General features: G+C 51.7%; 1 protein-coding gene across 4 annotated transcripts in view; it reads left to right on the plus strand.

Moving 5' to 3' along the window:
- Positions 1–12,977, plus strand: part of ITPK1 (inositol-tetrakisphosphate 1-kinase) — a 184,361-nt gene that overhangs the window by 18,178 nt on the left and 153,206 nt on the right. Inside the window, exon 2 of one of the 4 annotated variants that reach the window (XM_033191522.1) lies at positions 5,700–5,816. The exons of 2 other annotated variants lie outside the window; for them this stretch is intronic. In XM_033191522.1, the coding sequence (XP_033047413.1) occupies positions 5,700–5,816 (117 nt within the window). Of the gene's footprint in view, positions 1–5,699; positions 5,817–6,622; positions 6,647–12,977 lie in introns of those variants that run through there. One more of the 4 variants, XM_033191524.1, reaches the window with a different exon arrangement.

Consider the following 12,977-nt stretch of genomic DNA (forward strand, 5'->3'; position numbering starts at 1 on the left):
CCATGAAATGCCTTGCAGTTTCTTGGGGAAGGTCATAACTGACTTGTGAATAGCACTAAACACATTTTTGTTAAAAAGTACTACTGACTGGATATGGTGGCTCACGCCTGTAATCCCAGCATTTGGGGAGGCCAAGACAATAGGATTGCTTAAGCCCAGAAGTTCAAGACCAGTGTGGGCAACATGGTGAGATCCAGGTCTCTTTTTCTTTTCTTTTCTTTTCTTTTTGTTTTGAGATCTGGGTCTCTTTAAAAAAAAAATTAGTAGGGTACCGTGATGTGTGCCTCTGGTCCCAGCTACATGGGAGGCTGAGGTAGGAGGATCAGTGGGAGGCTGCAGTGAGCACTTATTATGCCATTGTAATCCAGCCTGGACAACAGAGTGAGGCCCTGTCTCAAAAAAAAAAAAAAAAGGTACTACTGTACATGATCAAAAATCATATTACGCATGGCATGCCTGTAGTCTCAACTCCTTGGAGGGTTGAGACGGGAGGATTGCTTGAGCTTAGGAGTTTGAGGCCAGCCTGGGCAACATAGTGAAACCCTATGTTTAAAACAAACAAACAAAAATCTCCAAACCAAATTATATCAAGGGCATATAGTGCAAAGTGAGTCTCCCTCACACTCAACTCTTAGTCCCCAGAGGCAGCCACGTTGCCACCTTTTTGTGTGTTTTCTCAGATACGTACTGTTTACAAGCAGACAGGTATGAAGACAGATGCATGTAGGCACACACGTGACGGCCCTCCCACACTTCACTTATTTTCATTTAATAAAGCTTGTAGATGATTCTATACCTACACTGACTTTGAACCGTCAGTGTTCTGAAAATAATATGCGCATATAACTTTACTTTTCTGTTCTGATACAACCCCAGGATCGAAAAAGAACCCTTGTCAGTCATTTCTTGGAGTTCTTGGCCTGCCGGCTTGTGCTTTCTCTCTCCTTCTCTGGGTCAGCTTGGGCTGCTGTAACAAGTGTCACACACTGGGTAGTTTAAACAGCAGACATTTATTTCTCACAGGTCTGGAGCCTGGAGGTCCAAGACCAAGGTGCCAGTAGATTTGGCTTCTGGTGAGGGTTCTCTACTTGGCTTGCAAACAGCTGCACTCTCACTGTGCTCACTCTCACTGCGCTCACTCTCACTGCGCCCACTCTCACTGCGCCCACTCTCACTGCGCCCACGCTCACTGTGCCCACTCTCACTGTGCTCACATGACGGGAGGAGAGGCAGCATGCTCTGGTCTCTTCCTAGAAGAGCACTAATTGCACCTTGGGTACTCTACCTTTGTGACCTCATCTAACCCTGATTACTTCCCAGAGGCCCCAACTCCTAGTATCATCACATTGGGGATTAGGGTTTCAACCTCTGAATATTGTGAGGACACAAACGTTTAGCCCATGGCATCCCTCCTGGCAGTGCAGAGGTTGTGCAGCACAAGTCACTGTCCCCCCAGGGCTAGGCTGGGAGGGGCTTCATTCAGCATGTGCAGGTCCCCTACCTCCTGCACCAGCCCTGGGCATGTGGCCCTAGGACAGGTGCTGTTCGGGAAGGAGGCCGTCAGGCGTGCTGGCCCGAGTCTTCTTCCAGGCTTCTGAGCCCAGCCTGGCACCCAGGGCAGGTGGCTGAGCTTGGGCAGGTGGGGACCTCCCTTTCCTCATCTGAAAATGGGGGTATCAGTGCCCAGTTTTGGGGTGGGTTGGGGGATCAGAAGAGATGCAGACTGAATTGGTAGAGGTGGTTTCTAGCAGATAGTGGCTAGTCTGATTACAATTTATGTTCTTTTCAAAGCTTTTTTTTTTTTTTTTTCTTTTTTTCTGGCTAAAGATGTGTTTTAGAGGTGGTCCTCATCTCTTATCTCTAAACTGATCTGAGAGAGGGGCTGCTGCTGTGGACTCTTGCACTAGGGAGGATTGATCTTGGTTGATACCCTCTCACTTGGTACTCTCCCTGCCTTGAGCCCAGCTGGGGCAGGGAACTGGGGCCTGCTGCGGGCTGGTGAGGGTCCTCTCCACAGCCCAGCCAAATCTGGATTTCCTCAGCTACCTCCCGTGGCTTCTAGCAAAATCTACCCTCCCTGAGTCCCATATGCTTCTGGGAGGGACCCCCCACCAGCCAGCCCTTGATTCACGTTGAGCCCCAGCTGAAGGAAATGAAAGGGTGTCATGTTTTTCCCGAATTTTTGGTCCTCTTTTTTTTTTTTTGAGATGGAGTCTCACTCTGTCACCCAGGTTGGAGTGCAGTGGCATGGTCTTGGCTCACTGCAACCTCCGCCTTCCGAGTTCAAGCAATTCTCCTGCCTCAGCCTCCCAAGTAGTTGGGACTACAGGTGCCTGCCACCACACCCAGCTAATTTTTGTATTTTTATTAGAGATGGGGTTTTACCATATTGGCCAGGCTGGTCTCGAACTCCTGACTTTGTGATCCACCCTCCTAGGCCTCCCTAAGTTCTGGGATTACAGGCATGAGCCACCGTGCCCGGCCTGGTCCTCTCTTAAGACAATTTAACATCATGAAATAAAAATTTCAAGAGACAAATCATCCTTCTACCCTCCATCCATTTCCTTTCTGTATATTCTCTCCCCTTTTTGTATCTAACACTCAGAGAGTTGAAATCCTCGTATATGGAGCATTTTGATTTCTTTCTGCACCCAGTGTTGTAGTGTCAACAAGTTCCATGTTTATATAGTCTTTAGACTGTTCCTTTTTAAATTTAATAGGTTATTATGAAAATAATACATATACATAAACATGCTTATAATAAAATAAGCATCTCCCTCCCCCTTAATACCAAGTGTTAACCATGATTAACTTATAGCTGCTCTTGTTTTATTTCCCTATTATTATTATTATTATTATTATTATTTGAGACAGGGTCTTGCGCTGTCATCCAGGCTGGAGTGCGGTGGTGCCATGGTGCAGTCAAGGCTTACTCCTGGGCTTACCTCCTGGACTCACTCCAGCCTTAACCTCCTGGGCTCAGTTGATCCTCCCACCTCAGCCTCCTGAGTAGCTGGGACTACAGGTGCACACCACAATTTTTGTATTTTTTGTAAAGATGAGGTCTCACTATGTTGTCTAGGCTGGTCTGGAGCTCCTGCGCTCAAGTGATCCTCCCACTTCAGCTTCCCAAAATGCTGGGATTATAGGGATGAACCACCTTGCCAGGCCTTCCCCATTTTATGACTATTGTTTTTCAAGACAGGGTCTCACTCTGTTGCCCAAGCTGGAGTGCAGTGGCGTGATCATGGCTCACTGCAGCCTTGATCTGGACTCAGGCAATCCTCCCGCCTCAGCATCCCAAATAGCTGGCCCTACAGGCACGCACTACCATGCCCAGCTAATATTTGTAGATTTTATAGAGACTGGGTTTTGCCATGTTGCCCAGGCTGGTCTTGAACTCCTGGGCTCAAGCTGTCTGGCCGCCTTGGCCTCCCAAAGTGCTGGGATTACAATTAAGCATGAGCCACCGTGCCTGGACCCCATATTATTTTAAAGCAAATCTCAAACATATAATTTCATATAAAACAACTGTAGTGGCGGGGGGGGGCAAGACATGGTGGCTCACGCCTGTAATCCTAACACTTTGGGAGGCTGAGGTGGGTAGATCACCTGAGGTCAGGAGTTCAGGACCAGCCTGGCCAACATGATGAAACCCCGTCTCTACTAAAAATACAAAAATTAGCTGGGCATGGTGGTGCGCACCTGTAATCCCAGCTATTTGGGAGGCCGAGGCATGAGACTTGGTTGAACCCGGGAGGCAGAGGTTGCAGTGAGCTGAGATCGCGCCATTGCACTCCAGCTTAGGCGATGGAGCAAAACTCTGTCTCAAAAAAAAAATAAAAAAATAAAAAAATAAAAAATAACTGTAGTGTAATCTTTAAAAGCTAAGGACTTAAAAAGAAAGTACAATAGACAGTGATCATTTTAAATTACTTCAGAATAGATCTACTGAATGTCTATGCTTGTGATTTATTGCACTGTAATCTTATTTAATTTTTTTTTGCGACAGGGTCTTGCTCTGTTACCCAGGCAGGAGTGCAGCGGTGCCATCATAGCTTACTGCCCCCTTGAGCTCCTGGGCCCACGCAAGCCTCCTGCTTCAGCCTCCTGAGTAACTGGGACCTTAGGCGTGTGCTACCACACTCGGCTAATTTCTTTTTTTTTTTTATTTTTGAGACGGAGTCTTGCCCTCTCGCCCAGGCTGGAGTGCAGTGGCGTAATCTCGGCTCACTGCAGCCTCCGTCTGCCGAGTTCAAGCAATTCTCCTGCCTCAGTCTCCTGAGTAGCTGGGACTGCAGCCATGCCTGGCTAAATTTTTGTATTTTTAGTAGAGACCAGGTTTTACCAAGCTGACCAGGCTGGTCTCAAACCCCTGACCTCATGATCTGCCCTCCTTGGCCTCCCAAAGTGCTGGGATTACAGGTGTGAGCCACTGCGCCTGGCCATTTTTTTTTTTTTTAGATAGAATCTTGCTGTCGCCCAGGCTGTAGTGCAGTGGCGTGATCTCAGCGCACTGCAACCACTGCCTCCTGAGAATTGGGTTCAAGCAATTCTCATGCCTTAGCCTCCCAAGTAGCTGGCGTTACAGGCGCCCACCACTACACCCAGCTAATTTTTGTATTTTTGTTTCTTTTCTTTCTTTTTTTTTTTGAGACGGAGTCTCGTTCTGTTGCCCAGGCTGGAGTGCAGTGGCGCTATCTCAGCTCACTGCAAGCTCCACCTCCCGGGTTCACGCCATTCTCCTGCCTCAGCCTCCCGAGTAGCTGGGACTACAGGCGCCTGCCACTATGCCTGGCTAATTTTTTTGTAGTTTTAGTAGAGACGGGGTTTCACTGTGTTAGCCAGGATGGTCTCGATCTCCTGACCTCATGATCCACTCGTCTTGGCCTCCCAAAGTGCTAGGATTACAGGCGTGAGCCACCGCGCCTGGCCATTAATTTTTGTATTTTTAGTAGAGACAGGGTTTCACCATGTTGGCCAGGCTGGTCTTGAACTTCTGACCTCAAGTGATCTGCCTGCCTTGGCCTCCCAAAGTGCTAGGATTATATGCATGTGCCACTGGGCCCAGCCCACACTTGGCTAATTATCTTTTTTTGAGATAGAGTTTTGCTCTTGTCACCCAGGCTGGAGTGTACTGGCGGCAATCTTGGTTCACTGCAACTTCTGCCTCCCAGGTTCAAGTGATTCTTCTGACTCAGCATTCTGAGTGGTTGGGATTACAGGCACATGCCACGATGCCTGGCTAATTTTTGTACTTTTATCATGTTGGCCAGGCTGTTTTCTAACCCCTGACCTAAAGTGATCCACCCACCTTGGCCTTCCAAAGTGCTGGGGTTACAGGCGTGAGTCACCGGCCAATTTTTCCCATTTTCTTGCTGTTGTAGATACAGCTGCATTGGACATCTTTGTGACTATAAATGTCTTCCTTCCCTTTCTGATTCCATTACGTGTAGGTAAAAGTTTTTATCAGTTATTGTTGCATAACAAACCATCCTAAAAACTACCGGCTTTAAGCAATAAGCAGTTTTTCATCCCACAGTTCTATGGGCTCTGCTGCTTAGCTCTGGTCTTGCCAGGAATCCCTTGTATGTGTGCAGTCAGCTTGCAGTCTGGTAAGGGGTCTCTGCCCTGGGGCTTGGCCTTTGGCTAACCGAAGGCGCTGGGCATGACCTGGCCTCCTCCTTGGCTTTCCTCAGGCTGCTGGACTTGTTCCTGACACTAACAGTGGATGTTTCCAAGGCCTCTGGAGGCCCGTTTGCGTTTCTACAGTTTGTTGGCCAAAACAAGACCCAAGGCCAGCTAACGTTCAAGGGGTAAGAAAATAAACTTTACCCCTTGGCAGAGGTGGCAAAGTCATTGCAAAGGGCCTGGATACAGGGAGGGTCAAGCCCTGGGAACATGTCTGCACACGGAGTGTGTGATTTGGGCCTGTGCATTGGCCAGCAGCCCATAGACCTTTCCCGAATTAGTACCTGGCAGGTGCCCAGATGGTGTTGGGCTGGGCATGGGGAGGGGCGGAGAAGTCGGATTCATAAGGAACAACTGTCGTCATTCAGAAAGCTTTTCTGAGTGCCTGCTGTGTGCCCAGCTCTACTGAACCAGGTATTGTCAGTCCTGGTCCTCCAGGAACTTGGCCTTCGCTGACAGAGAGAAGGCTCTGTGGGTGACTGACCAAGGGACTCAGTGGTGTCAGTGTCCTGTGTGGTGGTGGGAAGTTTTGTTCCTGGATTGGGGCCTGGTGTTATCTGTGTGGCAACCCCCAACCTCCATGAAGAAGTTCATTTTTCTCAGCTGGAAGAGGAGGATGTTAGAACATTGGAGCCTGTACATTCTAGAACATTCGAGCCCCTACATTCTAGAACATTCCAACTGAGCGAGCCCTTGGGATTTTCAGTAGGGAAACCAGTGGTGAATCTGCAGCGCAGGACTAGCTCCTGCGCTCTCTCCTCGTCGTGCTGCTGGGTGCCTGTGTCGTTTCCAGATTGCATCCAGACCCAGGATTTCCTGTTGTTGTTCTTCTTGTGTGTTTCTTCATTAGAACAACTCCTACATCCCCCGCAGAGCTGTTTACAGACATCTGTCGACCTCCCTCTGTGCCAGGCCTCATGGTGCATGTGGCCTCATGGTGGCCAAGATGGACAAGGTCTTGTCATTTGGAATTTTAGTCTTTGAGGGCCACAGGGAGGGTACAGACATGTCAACCAGTGACAGGGATGAAAATGAAGTGATAACAGTGATATGAAGGGGTCTAGGGACTGTCCTCACGTAGTCAGAGAAGACCTTTCCCAAGGAGAGAGCTGTGGCTGCCGCTGACAGGTCAGAAAGGAGTCAGCTGCAGGAAGCTGGGGCTGTATCATCTCAGGCAGGGGAAGCGGGAATAGCAAGTGCAGAGGCCCTAGGGACTCGGGAGGGAGCCAGAGCTTGGTGTGTTGGTGAGCTGTGGCTGGAGGACATGGTGGGGCAAGGCCTGGGAGGACAGGTCCGTGGGGAAGCAGGCAGGGCCAGGTTTCTCAGTGCTTTCCAGGCCCCAGCATGCAGTTTGAGTTTATTTTACAGGAGGTGGGAGGCAAAGGCTCTCATCAAATTACCCCACAACGTAGTCCATGAAATACTACTCAGCCATGAAAAACAACACAACCACGTCCTTTGCAGCAACATGGATGCAGCTGGAGGCCATTATTCTAAGCAAATTAATGCAGGAACAGAAAGCCAAATGTTGCATGTTCTTATAGATGGGAACTAAACCTTGGGTACATATGGACACAAACATGGGAACAGTAGACACTGGGGACTACTAGAGGGAGAAAGGGAGATGGGGGCAAGGGCTGAAAAACTACCCATTGGGTACTATGCTCAGTACCTGGGTGATGAGATCATTCATAACTCCAAACCTCAGTGTCACATATTATACTTGTAACAAACCTGCACATGTACCCCTGAATCTAAGATAAAAGTTGAATTTATGTAAAAAAAAAAAACCTAGTCTGTGACTCTAGGTGACCCTTTTAAAAGCTTTGGGTGGTGCTGATAAGGCGCCCAGGCCTATCTATGCCTGTTATCCTTTGATGATATTAAATGAACAGCATTGCTCCCAGTGTCCCTGGGGCCGTGCTCAGCCTCGAAGACCAGACACGACACCACACGACCAGATGCCTGTGACTGTGCCCTGGGGCAGCTTCATGACGTCCCATCCTTCCAGCTGCCTGCCACAGGGCCCAGAAGCTGGCTTTGGAATCGGAGGGACCGGGTCAAACTTGCTTCTGCTCCTGTCTAGCAAGTTGTGGAGCTTCTCTGAGACTGTTTCTCTGTCTGTAGGATAAACAAAGCACTTCTTAACTTCTGTGATTGGTTTGTCAGTTGAAATAATTATTAATGGTATAAAGTTCCACTGCCTGCTAGATTTATTTACAAATACTACAAATAACCCATTGTAGGCCCCAATCAGCAGTGGATGGTATTACTGTGGTGGTGGTACTGTGGTCTGGGTTTCAGACACCATGTGAGGTGCTGGAGTACTGAGTTCCTCCCACACTCCGGGACACCATTGGTGGGGAGTCAGAGACAGGAGGTGAAGGGTTAGATGAACCCTGCTCGAGGAACAGGGCAAGTTTCTCTATCTGGGAAGACAGAAGAAAGCTTTCCGCGGGTGGTGACACTTGAGAGGTATGTTTGAGGGCGCAGGGAACTTGTTCACAGACGATGGAAGGTAGTGGAGAAAGCAGGCAAGCCTGTGCCAAGGCGTGACTCTTTGGAGCCAGGAGTCCTCCAAACATGGACTCTGGGCATGTAGGGCCAGTGCAGGTGGGTGGCTGCGGGGAGCCCCTGGAAGCCTGGGCTGAGAGCCTTGAGGAAGTGGTGGGCTAGCTGGGGGAGGAGCACCTGCTGCCTCTCCCTGTGCCTGCAGTGGGTCCTGTCCCCACGCTCTGATTGGCAGGTGTGGACATACACATGTCAAGTGGTGAAGACCATGGAGCAGGCGGGTTCAGTGGCTCGGGTCCTGGCTGCCTCACTGGGAAGCTTGGTGGCCCTGGAAGGTCAGTGAGTGTCCCTAAGCTTCCGCCAGGGAGATGATCGTAGGGCTGGTGTGAGGGGAGATGAGGAGTCTGTCTAGCACCCAGCACAGGGCATGCACTGCTAACGTGATGGCTTCACCTAGCTCCCAGGGGCCACAGCCAGCTGACACCTCCTCGGTGACTTAGCTGTATGGGTGGTGTGCGACCTGGCACTGCTTGCTGGTCTGGGGGAGACATCATAGGCTGGCCTGGGGAGGATGTCCCCTCTCAGGCTCCTCTGAGCCATGGACATAGGTGAGTTTTTGGAAAAGCCCATACCGGCGGTGATTCAGCTCTGCTTCTTGCTTCCTTCTGTCTTCTTTTTTTATTTTTTTGAGACGGAGTCTTGCTCAGTTGCCCAGGCTGGAGTGCAGTGGCATGATCTCGCCTCACTGCAAGTTCTCCTGCCTCAGCCTCCCAGGTAGCTGGGACTACAGGTGCCTGCCGCCACACCTGGCCAATTTTTTACATATTTCATAGAGACAGGGTTTTACCGTGTTAGCCAGGATAGTCTCGATCTCCTGACCTCGTGATCCGCCCACCTCGGCCTCCCAAAGTGCTGGGATTACAGGCGTGAGCCACCTCGCCCGGCCCCTTCTGTCTTATTCTTAAGTCACCCACAGAGCGGCCACCTGCCAGTGTCTGTCCTCCAATCCCCTGCCCCAAGGGACTGCGCTAGGCAGGGAAGAGAGAGGAGGAGGAGGCCCCACATATCCTCGGGTAGAATGGAGGAGGAAACTGAGGCTCCTCACAGAGGTTGACTGACCTCTGCTAGACCACCCAGGTGTAAGAGCTTGGATGCCTCCAGACCCTCCCTCCTCCCGGGAGAGGTGGAGCCGAGGCGGTGGGGGCCTGGCTGGAGCGCCCCAGGAGCTGAGAGAAGTTTAGTCTGCCTAGAGCTTGGCAGTTGGGGTGAGGATCCCTTTGAGGCCTGATTGCACAGGATCCTATAAGCCATACAAGCTTGGGCTTTGCCCTGAAGGCTGGGGAAGCCATAGCAGGTGTGTGAGGTTGGCTGCTGGGTGGAGGCTGGGGGCTTGTGGGATTGGGTGGGGGGAGGCTGCTGCGATTGTCCAGGCAGTGGTGGTCTAGGTAGTACGGTGGCGGTGGATATCAACTCTTCAGAGTCCATCCAGGTCTGAGGACTCATTAGCACCTCAGCTACTCCTCAACTACTCAGGATGTTGTCTGTCTGGGGCCAGTGGCCTCAGCACTCCTGGTTCCTCAGCATCGCCACACACCCTGTATCCACGGACTCAGAATCTGTGTTTTAAAAGGGCCCCCAAGAGGTGCGAGTACAGACGGCACATTCATGTTTGCAAACATTGGTTTAGGGAAACTGTTGACCTGAGTGCAGGGCTGAGAGGGGGGAAGGAAGGACTGAGGTCAAGGCCCGCCTTCATGAGGAAGGGGAGGTTGGGGAGTAGAGGAAGAGGAGATGATGTTGGAGCACACAGACTTCTGACTGGGAGGAGGGCTACATCCCCCCACCCCAAGGGTGGCTTGAGGACTAGCACAGTTACAACACAGAGGGCCGAAACGGCCTGGCCACCAGGGCCAGGGCAGAGAGCTGGGCTCTGCAGGGCAGCCCGCACACCCCAGCTTGGCTCTGCCCTTGGAGGCCCTAGAACCCTGTGGACAGTGTCTGTTGTCCTTTCTGCCGTGTCCATATAGGCGTGGGTCGTGTCTGCTCCACAGATTGGGTATTTGCCATTGTGCTGTCAGCAGATGAGTGTTGAGCCCATATGGGCCTGGACTGGTCACAGAACGGCATCCTGCTTGTTGAGGAGCCATCCTGGTGAGGGGTCATGTGGTAATGAGCATGTGGAGAGCTGGGGGCATCATCGTGAAGACCAGGTGAAGTGGCAGTCGGATCTGGGACAGAGGTTCCTCTAGGGAAAGACCATTATGGTCTGGGGCGCCCTGGCTGGGGGGTGGGTGAGTGTGTGACTGGTGGGTGCGGCTGAGGCAGGGGAGTGCGCTTTTCAGCCTAGCCCCCTGGCCTGAGCCCTGCCATGCTGGAGTCTCCTGGTGCCTGGAGGCTGAGTCGAATGCAGCGGGGCTGGGCAGAGGGTGCCCTGGCTATCATGGGGTGGAAGCTTGGTTGGCCCAGTGGGCATCAGCCAGGACCACATTAGGCCCAGCTTTGGCTGGGTTCCCCACAGGCTCTGCCTGTCAGCTGTGCCCAGCAGCATCCCTGGCCTCCACCCGCTGAATGCCAGTACTACTCTCGTCTTCCAAGAATGTCTGCAGGTACTTCCAGATGTCCTCTGAGTGGGGGTAAAATTGCTCCGTTGAGGACCAGTGCTGGCTGAGGGTCCTTCATCATTCCCTTCTGGTCCTAGCCTGGCTGCACTGCCACCTGGTGAGCTCTGTTTCTAGGCAGTGGGTCAGGCCTGCTTTGGGGGCTGGCGAGCTGTCCTCCCTCACCCATGTCAAGGCCTGTGTGGCTGTGTGCTCACGTGTGCTTGATGTAACCTGGGAGTCAGAGCGCCTGGGTTCCTGCTCCAGGCTTCTGTGGTGCCATAAGGACCTCAGGTCTGGGGGTCAGGAGGCCTGGATGGAAAATCCTGGCACTCTGGTCCTTGTGGGGGACCCTGAGCCTTGATTTTTGCATCTTTGGAATGGGGCTGTGGTAGCCTTTCCATGGGTGCTGGTGGAGGCTGGGAATGCCAGTGTGCCCACCCTCCCCATGCTGGGCTCAGCGTGGGTGCCTGGTGACAGTGTTTTCATCTCCCCCTGACTTGACTTCTTTGTGAACTCAGGTAAGTCCCTCTCAGTTCTGGGCCTTGCTTATAAAAGAGTTCTTGGGCTCTCTTCTGTGTAAAAACGGGGGGCCCTATGAGGTGGAGAGTCTAGGGGACAAGGGAGCCATGGGGGTTGGACACCGTGCCAGAGCCTGGGGTACTTTAAAATCAAGGCCCAAACCGAGGGTCCCAAGGAGGGCCAAGCAGCAGTCGAGGTCCGAGTGCACCCGGCCTGCCAGTGCTGCCCAGGAGTGGCACCTCCCGTCATCCCTCAAGCTCAGCAAGGACCCAGTGTGACAAGAGCATGGAGGTTGGACTTGGCAGAGCTGGGTTTGCTTCCTTGCTCTTCTTTGACTAGCTGAATGGTTCCTGGAGCCTTTCTGAGCTTCAGGTGCCACATCTGAAGAATGAGGTTAAATGGGAGGCAGGGAGGAGCTCGGGGAGGAGCTGGTGACACTGACTGGATGCCACTATGTGCCAGCCTCATTCATTCCACCCTCCGGCAGTGTCCTGAGTTACACGCCTGGCCATGCTATTTTCCAGATGGGAAAACCGATATGTAGAGCCCAGCATAGGAGGGACACAGCAAGTGAAGCCATCCTTGTTGACATTAGCTGGTTGCTCTTGGCTTTTGAGTCTGAACATCAAAGGCCTTGAAGATTAAAAAGAGAGAATGAAGAATGATGTGCCTGGTGCCTTCTTGGGAAGAGCCCAAGGCCAGCTGTGGAGGGGAGCAAGACTGGTTCTGGGCTGGGCTTCCTGGCCTGGTGCTTTCCTGGGCAGCTGGAAGTGCTTCTGTGGGAGCTGTCTGGCCCTGGCGCTGTTGTTGGCTTCGTTATTTTTTTGCCTGCAGGGGCCTGAGCATTCTGTACTGACGGTAAAACATTTGTTGGACTGGCGCTGTAATCACACCGCAAGGGACACTTGAAATTATGTCTGTATTTGGGAAGCTAATTTTAAAGAACTTTTTCTCTTCATAATTATATGCAATCAGCCAGCTAGTGTTATTGGGGATTCTCTTTTTCCCTCCTCAGCTGAGAGGCCATCTGCCTTCCTCTTCCGGCCTTTCCTCCCAGCACATGGTGAGCCATCTCCCTGGGAGAGGGACCACCGGCCCTTGGCTGCCTGCAAGCCCCAGGGAAACCTTTCCACAGTGGTTGCGGAGGAAGGGATGAGGAAGAAGAGCAGGGGAGGACGATGGGGGCCTCTGGCTTGGCTACAGGATGTTTTCAAGATTGGAGGCGCAGGTTGGTGATGGAAATGATGGAAGGTGACGTTTTGATTGGGACATTGAAGCAGCCAGGGCTCTTGTTGAATGCAAGTGACAGAAAATCCAGTTCAGATGAGTTTCAGGGAAAAAAAAAAAAGGCATTTCTTGGCCCAGGTAACCAAACTGGCACAGGAGTCGTCTTACCCCTCAGGTCCCCAGACATTCCTCCTGTCCCTGGAGTTTTATTCCTCATCAGGAAGAATTTAGTTCCAGAAAACGCTGACCAAAAAAAGAAAAGAAAAGCCCCCATTGCTCACCCCCTGCAAATGGGGCTCATTTCTCTCCATCTGAGTTCTGATCCTGACAAGTAGGGTTTCTCCAGGATGGTTGCTAGCACACCAGTCAGGGACATGGGCTGGATGTTTAGGGTTGGCACAGAGTGGACTCTGGATTGTCCTTCACGTG

Source organism: Trachypithecus francoisi, unplaced genomic scaffold, assembly GCF_009764315.1.
Source record: "Trachypithecus francoisi isolate TF-2019V2 unplaced genomic scaffold, Tfra_2.0 Lachesis_group3, whole genome shotgun sequence".
NCBI lineage: Eukaryota > Metazoa > Chordata > Mammalia > Primates > Cercopithecidae > Trachypithecus > Trachypithecus francoisi.